This window comes from Rhincodon typus, chromosome 4 (assembly GCF_021869965.1).
Source record: "Rhincodon typus isolate 14 chromosome 4, sRhiTyp1.1, whole genome shotgun sequence".
Taxonomy (NCBI): Eukaryota; Metazoa; Chordata; class Chondrichthyes; order Orectolobiformes; family Rhincodontidae; genus Rhincodon; species Rhincodon typus.
This window is the reverse complement of record NC_063335.1, coordinates 114,809,525-114,822,961: the sequence shown is the minus strand read 5'-3', so window position 1 is coordinate 114,822,961 and position 13,437 is coordinate 114,809,525. Positions and strand designations below refer to the sequence as shown.

General features: G+C 44.1%; 1 protein-coding gene across 1 annotated transcript in view; it reads right to left on the bottom strand.

Annotated features, from left to right (window-relative positions):
- Positions 1–593: 593 nt before the first annotated feature.
- Positions 594–13,437, bottom strand: part of faim2a (Fas apoptotic inhibitory molecule 2a) — a 48,157-nt gene continuing 35,313 nt past the window's right edge. The window contains exon 13 of the mRNA XM_048595719.1: positions 594–2,053. Within this exon, the coding sequence (XP_048451676.1) occupies positions 1,907–2,053 (147 nt within the window). The 3' untranslated portion in view covers positions 594–1,906. The remainder of the gene's footprint in view (positions 2,054–13,437) is intronic.

Genomic DNA, 13,437 nt, shown 5'->3' with positions numbered 1-13,437 from the left:
AGCCTAGCCACTGACCTTCATCCTGTGAACGAATTAAAAAGAAAATATATTTTGATGGAAGAAGCTGCTTGAAAGGATGGTGGAAACGAATTCAATAGTTGTCACAAGGGAATAAGATAAATCATAGAAATCATAGAATCCTTACAGTGTGGAAACAGGCCCTACGACCCAACAGGTCCACACCGACCTCAGAGCATCCCACCCAGACCGATTCCCCTATAACCCACCTAATCTATACATCCCTGAACACTATGGGCAATTTAGCATGGCCAATCCACCTAGCCTGCACATCTTTGGACTGTGGGGGGATTCCAGAGCATCTGGAGGAAACCCACGCAGACACGGGGAGAATGTCTAAACTCCACACAGACGGTTGCCCAAGGGTGGAATTGATTCTGGGTTCCAGACGCTGTGAGGCAGCAGTGCTAATGTTCGGGAAGAATGTTTGAACAGCCCTGCGAAAAGAACGGGCAACATTTGGGATTAATTGGCTATCTGTTTCAAAGAGCTGCTACAGAAACAGTGGGCTGAGTGGCCTCTTGCTGTGAGTTATTATCATTGCATTTACTAAAAGGAGACAGCTTCCAGACAAATTGAAAGGCAGTAACAATTTTAATTCAAAGAGCACAAAGATTGCAGATATTTAGAAAATACTGTCACAGGTTTCACATTAATACGCTGCCTGAAATTCTATCCTTGTTTTGAAAGGCCATTTACCTATTTTTATTCAGTTATACTTTTCACTGAAAGTGAGTTTCAAGGACAGAGGCTGCCTCAGTATAAACAGAATATGGAGAGAACCTGCTTAGTGGATCCTTCAGTCATTGGTGAGCTAAGGCTACTGACTTTGCACACTGGGCCAGCCTGACATCAAAGAGGAAAGTACCGCACGTATTAGCAATAGTAAGCATGGCTGAATTGCTAGTGCTGCAGCCTACACACTGGGTACTGGATGATGCAGTGGAGTTGGAGGTGGCAGAGCGAGTGAGACTAACGCTGAAATATGCCACAATACATCAGCACTTGGCTGCTGCCAACTCTGTTGCATAACAGGGATATGGGAATCACTACCACAGACTTGGTGTAATTGAGTTGGTGACAGGACAGGCACAACTGTTGATTAGAGAACAAGAAACAGCATGCAGTGAAATCATATAGGGACTTAATAAGATTTTGCTGCCTTTTATGTGTGGTAAACCTGCCAGCCAGACCCAAAATACATAACTATCTATTTGAAGCTGAACACAGGTAAAATTTATCCAGACTGACAATTGTGCCTGGGACATACTTTACACAACACAAAGTACAGTGAAACCAAAATCGGTTTTGATTGTTAAAAAAAAACAAGGGGAAGTGATCTGCTGAGGTCATGCTCTCTAGTCTGTAGGGAGGTACGGAGAATGACGGCTAGTAAGGAGATGGAGAAAATCCGCCGAAGTGCTCACCCTTGGATAGCCCCTTAGAGGGAATGTGCGGTTTTGATGCCTACTCGTGTCGAATAGACCACTTTGATACATCAGAGAAAGTGTCTACCAAGCATCCGTCAGCATCACTGTGGATGGAATGGAACTGGGTTGTTACATGCTTTCTACATTTAAAGCTTAAGTTACAACAGAGTGAGGGTTGTAGGGTCAAATTAGAGAGAAGCTTCTCAGTGTGCTTTCCCAGGAACATTCCAGCTCAGGGAAGCTCTGTATATCACACTTTGAGAGACTAAAATTTTTAATATTACTCATTCAAGGTCGGAGAATTGAATAAAAGCAATAGAAATGATCACTGATCTCATAGATGGATGGGGTTTCAGGGAGGAGGTTAGTGGCTGCTTGAAAACATTGTAAAGATAGAACAAAAATTGAGTGCAGCTTAAAGGATTATATAAAATCATTGGGCAGGAGCCTAAAGCTGCTCAATCCCGACTTCCAAACAGCTGGAGGAGAAACATAAAGATGTAGATGATGTCTGTGTACAGACAGAGTGCTCCAAACACATGTTCTTCCGGACTCAGAGAGTAGCGCTTGTTCCCCAGGAGAAGCTGTGTATCATAAGCCAGGAACTGTGACAGAAATGTAGGAAGGTAATCATAAAGTACAACAAAAAGAATGTAATGTCCATTAACACAACTTACACAAAAAAGTCTCAAAATCCTTATTGAAAAGGCAGGCTATTGTGCGAATTCTCCATTTACCATAGAGTCATACTGCAAGGAAACAGACCCTTCCGTCCAACCAGTCCATTTCGAATAGAATCCCAAACTAAACTAGTCCCACATACCTGCTCCTGGCCTATATCCCTCCACACATTTCTTCAGGTAGTTCATTCCACGTGTGAACCACATTCTGTAAAAAAATTACCATTTTTAAAAAATCTCTCCTCTCACCTTAAAAATGTGCCCCCTAGTCTTGAAATTCCCCATCCTAGCAAAAAGATAACTACCATGAAACTCTATCTGTACCTTATAAACTTCTATCAGGTTGTCTCTCAACCTCCTACACTCCAGTGAAAAACGTCCCAGCTTATCCAGCCTTCCTTTATAACTCAAACCTTCTATACCCGGCAACATGCTTGTAAATCTCTTCTGAACTCTCTCCAGCTTAATAATATCCTTCCTATAACTGGGACCGACCAGAACTGGACACACTATTCCAGAAGAGGCCTCACCAATGACCCATAGAACCTCAACTTGACTTCCTAACTACTATACTCATAGGACTGAGCAATGAAGGCAAGTGTGCCAAATGCCTTTTGAACCACCCTGTCTATATGTGATGCAAACTTCAAAGAATTATGTACCCGCACTGCTCGGTCCCTGTTCTACACAGTACCCAAGGCCCTACCATTAATTGTATAAGCCCTACCCCTTTTGTACCAAAATGCAATACCTAATATTTATTCAGATTGAACTTCATCTGGCATTTTTCAGCCCATTGACCCATTTGATCAAGATCCCTTTGTAATCTTAGAAAACTTTCTTCACTATCTACTGTGCTACCAATTTTGGTATTGTCTATAAACGTACTAACCAGAAAAACTATAGACCACCACATCTCATAACATAATCACTGCACCTAAGTATTTCTTAATCTAAATCCCAAGAAGGGATTTATGTCCAGTCCAAGTGCTCACAACTTAAACCATGAGATACAAGAGCAGAATTAGGCCATTAAGTGCATCAAATCTGCTCTGCAATTCGATTATGGATGACATTTGTCAACCCCATTCTCCTGCTTTCTCCTGTAACCTTTGATCCTCTCACTAATCAAGAACCTATCTATGTCTGGCTTAAAGACACTTAATGACTTGGCCTCCACAGCGTTCTGTGGCAATGTCCACGTCCACACTATTAAGGCCTCTCAGTATTCTGTATGTTTCACCGAGATTTCTCCCTCAACTTCTAAACTGCATAGAATACAGACCCAAGAAATTCAACCTTTCCTCATGTGGCAAGCCCTTCATCCCTGGGATCAGTCCTGTGAACCTCCTTTGGACCCTTCCAGGGCCAGCACATTCTTCTTTAAATACGTGCCCAAAACTCCTCTCAATATGCCAAATGTGGTCTTACCAGAGCCTTGTATAGCCTCAGCTCTTGTATTCTAGCCCTCTTGAAATGAATGCCAACATTGCATTTGCCTTCCTAACTGCCAATTGATCCTGCATGTTAACCTTAAGAGAATTTCAAATTTCTGAAGCCTTTCCTCATTTAGAAAATAGTCTAAGCCTCTATTCTTCTTACCAAACTGCATAACCTCACACTTCCCCATATTGTATTCCATTTGCTACTCCTTTGCCCATTCTCCTAGCCTGTCCAAGTCTTCTGCAGCCTCCCTGCCTCTTTAACACTACCTGTCCTCCACCTATCTTTGTATCATCTGCAAACTTAGCAACAATGCCCTCAGTTCTTTCATTCAGATCATTAATGTATAACATAAATAGTTGTTGTCCCAGCACTGACCCCTGTAGAACTCCGCTAGTCACTGGCTGCCATCCTGAGAAAAACCCTTTTGTTCCCCATTCTGCCTTCAGCCAGTCAGCTAATCCTCTCTTCATGCCAGTACCTTGCCCATAATGCCATGGGCTCCTATCTTATTTCACAGTCTCCAGTGTAGCACCTTGCTAAAGACCTTCTGGAAATCCAAATAGATCACATGCACTGCCTCCTTTGTCAAACTTCCTCAGTACCTCAATTCTAGCAGATTTTTCAGATATGATCTCTCTTTGATGAAGTTGTTCTGACTCAGCCCTAATCAACCATACACTTCCTAGTCTTCGGAAAGATAGACTTCCTGATATCTGATGTCGAAGAGTGCATTAATTTTCACTAGTCTGAACCCCTCCTGTTTAGTAGCCAAGGTTGATTTTTCATGTCATTCACAGAGAAAGACTAGAGTTTATGCAGCAATATCTGACCACAGGAAGCCCCTATTACTTCACAATAGATTAAGGCCCAAATTTTCAGATGGCCAGAACTTTGGTTAGGTCACACTTGGAATATTCCATACAGTCTGGTCACCACACTATATGAAGGATGTGGATACTTCAGAGACAGTACAGAAAACATTTACCAGGATGTTGCCTGGTATGGGGGATTTTAGCTATGAAGAAAGTTTGGATACACTAGGTTTTATTTTCCCTGGAACACAGGAGGTTGAGGAGCGACCTGATACAAGTTTAAAAGATTGTGAATAGCATGGATAGAGTCAAAAGTATGAGGCTTTTTCCCAAGGTGGAGAGGTTAATTGCTAGGGGACATACGTTCAAGGTGGGGTTGAGGGAGTTTAAAAGAGGTGTGCGAGGCAGGATTTTCATACAAAGGGTGGTGAGTGCCTGGAATCTGCTGCTAGAGGTGGTGGTGGGAGCAGACACAGCAGCAGCGTTCAAGAAGCACCTGGACGAATACATGAATAGGAAGGGAATAGAGGGATGCAGATCCTGTAAGTGAGACAGTTTTAGTATGGAAGGGCAAAATGTGTCAACACAGGCTTGGAGGGCCAAAGGGCCTGTTCCTCTGGTTTACTGTTCTTTGTTCAGTTGTTCTTCCAGCATGGATGGGAGTTTTGCTTGGGGGCTGTGCAGACTGAAGGAATTGTCTTGGAAATTGACAGTTCAGTTGGGGAATCTCTGCATACTTGGAACCCTCTGTGAGTATCTATTTAATTTGGAGGATTCCACAGCAGTTGGTTAAGTAATTATTAAGAAAATTTCAACTATTAAATACCCAACATCCTATAACTATTAAACTGCGACCATAAATCCCTATCAACATTTCCCACTAACTCCCACTAAGGATGCAGCCAGTGATAGGTTGGGGAGTTGATAAGTGGAGGTGGGGGCAGAGCCAGTGGATGTGGTTTACTTGGATTTTCAGAAGGCTTTCAATGAGGTCCCCAAAAGTTTAGCGTGCAACATTAAACCGCATGGGACTGGGACAATCCTCTGAGATGGTTTGGAAACAGGTTGGCAAACAAGAAACAAAGAGTAGGAATAAACAGTCCTTTTTCCAAGTGACTAGTGGGCTACCACAGGGATCAGTGTTTAGACACCAGCTATTACAAAATACAGCAATGATGAAGATGAGGAAACTACCCAACATATCTCCACGTTTGATGACACTAAGCTGGTCGGGAGGGTGAACTGTGACAAGAATGTAGAGAAGCTTCAGTGTGATTTGGGAAGTTGAGTGAATGGTAGATGCAGTATAACGTGGATAAATATGAGGTTATCCATTTTGGTAGCACATAGAGAGAGGAGGTTATTATCTGAATGACCATAGATTGGGAAATGGGGACGTGCAATGAGATCTGGATATCCTCATACGCCACTCACTGAATGTAAGCACACAGCTGCTGTAGGTAGTGAAGGTGGCAAATGGTATGTAGGCCTTCATATCAAGAGATTCAAGTTCAGGTGCAGGGAAGTCTTGCTGTAATTGTACAGGCCTTAGTAAGATCACAACTGGAGTACTGTGTGCAGTTTTCATCTGTGGAAGGGTGTTCTGGCTATGAATGGAATGCAGCAAAGGTTTACCAAAGGATACAAGGTAGAACTTTTACAGCTGAGGAGAAATCTCTTCACCCAGAGAGTGGTGAGCTTGTGGAATTCTTCACTACAGGAAACTGCTGAGGCCCAAACAATGAAGACTTTCAAGGAAGATGTAATATAATTCTTAGGGCTAAAGGAATCAAAGGGTATGGGGAGAAAGTGGGAAAAGGGTTTGAGTTGGATGATCAGCCATGATCATACTGAATAATGGCACAGGTTCAACAAGCTGAATGGTTTACTTCTGCTCCAATATTCTGTGTTTCTACGATTCTCACATTTTCAGACTCTCAAACAACTTACCCTTCCCCGGGATCCGATGTTCCCATCCACTGGACCGATATACTCCTTCTGTGCCTGAGACGCAATAATCCATACCCTAACCAACCAATATTATCAAAGATTATCCCTCCTTCCACTACTATGTACCTGACCCCCAACACCAGTGTGGAATGGCAATGTATTTCCATCCTGTGGCCCTTCTGAATTCTGATTCTGCTATTTATATGAACATGAGGGGAGGTGAGAGTGACAGCCCTTGACATCAAAGCTGCATTTGACAGAGTGTGGCATTACAGAACCCTAGCAAAACTGAAATCAATGGGTATCGGGAGCAAATTTTCCAATGGTTGGACTCCGAGATGGTGCTGGAGCAAGACGACACTTTGCGAGGTGTCCTATACAGATCATCCCTTCATCTTTTATAACTGATCTACTCTTTTCAATCTCAATTGTAAGTCTGCAGAATTACTAACAATGTTTTCTTAAGTCTACATACTGGTCTGGCGATTTTACTACCTCCAAAAACAACCAATGGGATCTGACCTTACAAAGATCAGGGCCTCCTGGAGAGCCCGACTGCATGAACCAACAGAGCCCGACTGCTGATGCTGGAACCAGGACCACAACAATGAAGTGACCAGCCACTTAGCAGCTTCGCAAAGGCCTGACCTGGATGCTGATCGATGAACTGACGCTGTGGAGTGGATCCGATGTCTTTCCGGACCACATGCAGATCTGACACAGAGGCTTGACCAGACTGAGAACAAGACACTCTGGAGTGCCTGAGGCAGCAACCAGTGCTCAGGTCCCCACTGGACGCACCCACTTACTTTCCAGAACAGCAGACTATCCATAGTGATTCCAGGGCCCGAAAAGAAGCAGCCACTTACCCACAAAATGTGGGAGATGTGTTGGCCTGCAAGTGAGACTGAAATAATGCAGTTTCAAGCTTCAAGCTGCTTCTTCCCCCCCTCTCCCCAACATACTCCTGGTAAATGTCCAAGCCATTGAAAACAAGCTGGACAAATTTAAAGTTTGATTCACCTACCAAAGGGAACTGAGAGACTGCTATGTGCTCTACAGAGACAGGGCTCACTCCTGCTTCACCAGACTGTGCCTTACAATCTGAAGACTTCTCAATTCACTGAATGGACTGCACAGTGTCCTTGGGTAAGGCAAAGGGTGGAGGGGTCTGCCTGGTGCTCAGACATGATGACCCTGGTGAATTACTGCTCCCCAAACTTAGAATATCTAACAATGAAGTGCCATCCCTACTACCTGCTGCATAAGTTCACTTCTGCTTTCCTGACAGCCCAACCCACGTGGAAGTGAAGGGCGCACCTGATGAAATATAAACCACTATAAATAGCCATGGGTTGGAATACCCCAAAGCCTTTTTCATCGTAGCTGGTGACTTCAACCTGGTGTGTTACCAAGATACCATCAACACGTTTCCTGTCCCACCAGAGGCCCAAACAGCCTGGACCACTGCTACACAACCATCAAAGACGCCTCCTGCTCCATTCCCCGCTCGCATTTTGGTAAATCAGACCATAAGGCTGTGATCCTTCTCCCAGCTTAAAGCAGAAACTGAAGCATGAGGATCTAGTACAGAATGTCATGCAGTGCTGGACTGAGGTAACAGACAGGTGGCTATGTGACTGCTTGGAATCGGCCGACTGCTCCATATTCAAGAACTCAGTGGCCAACCTGAGTATGCTAGTACCGTCACAGACTTCATCAGTAAGTGTGCAGAGAACCGTTTGCCAAAGAAGTTAATCCGAGTGTTCCCCCAACCGGAAACCATGGAGGAATTGGGAGATCAACTCCCTGCTGAAGTCCAGGACTGAGGCGATCAAGTAGGTTGGTCCTAACCCATTCAGAAAATCTAGAAATGATCTTTGCAAAGCCATCAGAGCCAGCAAGAGACAATAGGGTCCCATACTAACCAGATAAACACTCGTCGACTGTGATGAGGCTTACATGATATAACAGACTAGAAAGTGAAGTCGAGTAGAAGCGCTGGCAACAAAGCATCTCCCCCAGTGGACTAAATGCATTCTATGCCCATTTTGAGCAGAAGGTCAGTGAAATGGTATTACCTGCCTGACAGTCTCGGATGCACCTGCATCCACAGTCACTGCTGCAGATGTCGGATTGGCCTTCTTGAGAGTGAACCCACAGAAAGCAAAAGGCCCAGATGGAGTTCCTGGCCGTGCACTCAGATCCTGTGCAGACCACACAGTGGCAGTATTTGCAGACATCTTTAACCTCTCCTCACTATCATGCAAGATTTCCACCTGCTTCAAGATGACCACTATCATTCCAGTGCCAAAGAAAAAGGACTACCTTAAGGTAGCTTTGACATCCATCCCTGTAGCTCTGACATCTATCATTATGAAGTGTTTTGACAGGTTAGTATTGATACACATCAACTCCAGCCTCCCAGACTGCCTCAATCCATGACAATTTGCCTACTGTTGCAATAGATCCACAGCAGACACCATCTCCCTGGCCCTACACTCATCTCTGGAACATCTGGATAACAATGATACCTATATCAGACTCCTATTTATTGGCAATACAAACAGAAATTGCTGGAAAAGCTCAGCAGGTCTGGCAGAGTTAACGGTTCAGGTCCAGTGACCCGTCCTCAGAACTCAGAGTTCTGAGAACTCAGCTGAGCTTTTCCAGCAATTTCTGATTATGCTTCTGAGTTCCAGCATTTGCAGTTGTTTCCGTTCCTGTTTATTGGCTTTAGCTCTGCCTTTAACACCATCACTTCAACAAAATTCATCTCCAAACTCCAAGATCTAGGACTCTGCTGATCCCCGCTGCAACTGGATCCTCGACTTCCTGACCTGTAGACCGTAATCAGTAAGGATAGGAAACAACACCTCCTCCATTATAATCCTCAACACTGGTGCCCCAGAAGGCTGCATATTCAGCCCTTTATTATACTCCTTATATACTCATGACTGTGTGAGCAAATTCAGCTTTAACTCCATTTACAAATTTGCTGATGACATCACTGTAGTGGGTCAGATCTGAAACAATGATGAGACAGAGACAGCTTAATGGCACGGTGGTATAAAGACAACAATCTCTCCCTCAATGTCAGCAAAACAAAAGAGCTGGTCATCGACTTCAGGAAGTGGAGTGGTGGACATCCCCGCGTCTGTCTTGATGGTGGTGAGGTGGAAGTAGTTGAGAGCTTCAAGCTCCTAGGAGCAAATGTCACCAACAAAATGTCCTTGTCCATCCACGTCAATGCTACAGTAAAGAAAGTACTCTACTTCCTCAGAAGGCTAAGGAAATTCAAAATGTCCATTAAGACTGTTTTTACAGATGCACCATAGAAAACATGCTGTCCAGATGTACCCCAGCTTGGTTTGGCAACTCCTCTGCCCAAATCTGCAAGGAATTACAGAGAGTTGAGAATGCAGCCCAGTCTATCACGAAAACTAGCCTTCCATCCATTGATTCTGTCTACACTTCCCACTGCCTCGGAAAAGCAGCAAACATAATCAATGACCTGGCCCACCCCAGTTATACTCTCTTCCACCCTCTTCCAACAGGCAGAAGATACAAAAGTTTGGAAACACATATCAAATCAGGGCAGGACTTAAATACTTAATGGTAAGGGCCTGGGGAGTGTTGCTGAACAAAGAGACTTTGGAGCACACGTTCATAGTTCCTTGAAAGTGAATTCGCAGGTAGATAGGATAGTGAAGAAGGTGTTTGGTATGCTTGCCTTTATTGGTCAGTGCACTGAGTATAGGAGTTGGGAAGTCATGTTGCGGCTGTACAGGACATTGGCCAGTTTTGGAGTACTGCTTATAATTCTGGTCTCCCTCCTATAGGAAGGATGTTTTAAAACTAGAAAAGGTTCAAAAAAGATTTACAAGGATGCTGCCAGGGTTGGAGGTAGAGGCTGAATAGGCTGGGGCTATTATCCCTGGAGTGCCGGAGGCTGAGGAGTGACCTTATAGAGGTTTATAAAATCATGAGGGGCTTCAATAGGGTAAAGACAAAGTCTTTTCCTCAGGGTGGGGGTACCCAAAACTAGAGGGCATAGGTTTAAGGCGAGAGGGGAAAAATATAAAAGGGACCAAAGGGACAACATTTTCACGTAGAGAGTGGTGCGTGCATGGAATGAGCTGCCAGAGGAAATGGTGGAGGCTGATACAATTACAACATTTAAAGGGCATATGGATGGGTATATGAATAGGAAGGGTTTAGAGGGATATGGTCCAAATGCTGGCAAATGGAACTAGATTTATATAGGATTTTTGGTCAGCATGGACGAGTTGGACCGAAGGGTCTGTCTCAGTACTGTGTATCTCTATGACCCTATAACACATTCAAAAACAGCCTGACTTGAATGATTTTATTGTCACGTGTATTTTACAGTGTGAAATACAATAAAATACAGTGAAAAGCTTTCATTCGTCACCATGATACGGCATCATTTTGGTAGTTTTGAAAATAACAAGAAAATGAAAAGATATAGCTTAAATAGAAGACCATCTACATTTGAGTTCAGAGCCACCTCAATGTCAACCTAATATTGCTTCACTGCAGCCAATGCCCAACCCAATTACGAAGTTGCTGATCCTCAGGCACCATCTTTCGCCACTGGGCCTACCTCACCAATGTAGCAGCCGCTGATTCCGGAGTTCCAATCTCATCCTGCAAAAGTAAGTAAGGATTTGATGTCTCCCCTGCTCCCTCAGCACTGGGCTCGTTCTCCCCTCCATGCCAGGCCCGCTCTCCTCCAGCACAGGTCCACACTAGGCTAACTTGCCACTGTCTTTGCTGTCTGAACACTTCTCAGTAAGTGGGCAAAGGGTAAGTAAAAGAGAAGAAAAGGAAAAACAAGAGAAAAAAGAAAAGAAACAAAACTAAAAGCAGATGGAGTGGATGAGCCCTGGGCTCAGGAGTCCTACCCTGCTGCCATCATGATGGAGACTTCAGCTTCTTCCCTATTGTTATCAGGTTTATGAATGGATCTCTCGTATATTAGAGCTGATCTTTCTCTGTATCTTCTCTGCAGCTGTAACACTATATTCCATACGCTGTTCTATTTCCCTGATGTACTTAGGGAAGGTATAGTATGTCTGGTTAGCACACAAAACAGTACTTTTCACTGTATGTCAGTACATCTGACAATAAGAAATCAAATCAGATCATACCTGGCACATAGGAAGATGGTTGTGGTTGTTGAACGTCAGTCATTTCAACTCCAGGACGTTTTTGCAAGAGTTCCTCAGGCTAGAGTCCTAAGTCCAACCTTCTTAACCTGCTCATCAATGACCTTCCCTTCATAATAAGGTCAGAAGTGGGGCTGTTCGCTGGTGATTGCACAATGTTCAGCACCTTTCACGACAACAGTCCACGTTCAATTGCAGCAAGATCTGGTCAATATCCAGGCTTGTAATATTCGTGCCACACAAATGCCAGGCACGAATCTCTTGACAGTCAGTGGCACTACTATTACTGAATCCCCCACTATCAACGTTACCATTGACCAGAAACTGAAGTGAATTAGCCATAGACTGGTTACAAGAACAAGTCAGAGGCTAGGAATCCAGGAGCAAGTAACTCACCTCCTGACTCCCCAAAGCCTGTCCACCATCTACAAGGCACAAGTCAGGAGTGTGATGGAATACTCCTCACTTGCCTGGATGGGCGTAGCTCCAACACTCAAGAAGCTTGATACTTTAAGGGGCAGCGATGGTCCTAGTTATATTATTGCTGGACTATTAATCCGGAGACCTAGGTCTGCCATGAAGTTCTTGTTGATTGTCAGGAAAAACCCATCTGGGTCCTTTATGTCCTTTAAGGAAGGAAGCTGTCACCTTTATCTGGTGTGGCCTACACTTGACTCCAGACCCACAGTAATGTGGTTGACTCTCAACTGCCCTCTGGGCAATGATTGCTGGCCTAGCCAGTGATATGCACATCCATGAAATGAATAAAAGTAAACAATCCAGGACAAAACAGTTGCTTCATTGGCATCCCATCCATAACCATCCACTCCCTCCACCACTGACACTCTGTAGCAGTAGTGTGTACCATCTACAAGATGCACTGCAGAAATTCACTGAGACTCTTTAGTCAGTACCTTCCAAACCTGCAAGCCCTACCACCTACAAGGACAAATCAGCAAGTACATGAGAACACCACTACCAAACAAAAGTGCCCCATCAACCCCATACTTTCCTGAGTTTGAAATATTTATTGCCATTCCTTCAGTGTTGTTGGGTCAAAATCCTGGAACTCTCTCCCTAAGGGCATTGTAGATGTACTACATGGACAGCAGTGGTTCAAGAACGCCATTCACCACCATCTTCTGAAGGGCAACTAGGGACAGGCAATAAAGCTGGCCATTAGTGATGCCCACGTCCCATGAATGAAAACAAACTAGACACAGTGCTTTAGGTGGCTGTGACCAGAACTGCAATGGAGTTCCTCACTCACAGAGTTTCCTACTTTCCAATCTGAAGTATTGCTGGAAAAAAATGACATATTGTCAAGCTGTTCATCTTGCACTCATCAGGACAGAAGCAAAAATAACAAATTTCAAAGGGAACAACAATTTCTACAGAAACAGAGTGCTTAATGTCTGGCAAGTGGACTCTGGTGAAAGCTATATCGTGGAGATTACATCAGGGAACAGATACAACAAAAACTGTTATAAATACCAACAGACAAGTTGACTCTGACTGATGTATCCCTATTACACACAAAATCAGTGTCCCCCAAGTTTTCATTTAACTAAAAAGAGCACTATGTCCAGACAAGTTCCTTTTACCTGCAGTGGGTGGGGCCTTCTTACAGGAAGCTCCATCTGAAGGGCTGGTCCTCTGCAGGAGGTGGGGGCTCTAATGAGTCCAAGAAGAACTGCTTTGACAGTATGACTCTCTTCAACAATCCTCATATTCCCATCTACAGCTTGAAAGCATCCTAATATCTCCCAGTTTGCCCACATCCCTGTGTAAGGAACAAAGATCTTTGCGCTGGTAGTGGAACCTTTCACCAACCAATCCTCTGAAACAGGACAAGACAACAGTCAAGCAAACTGCAATTCATCATCTTGGCTTCTCAAACCCAACTTGT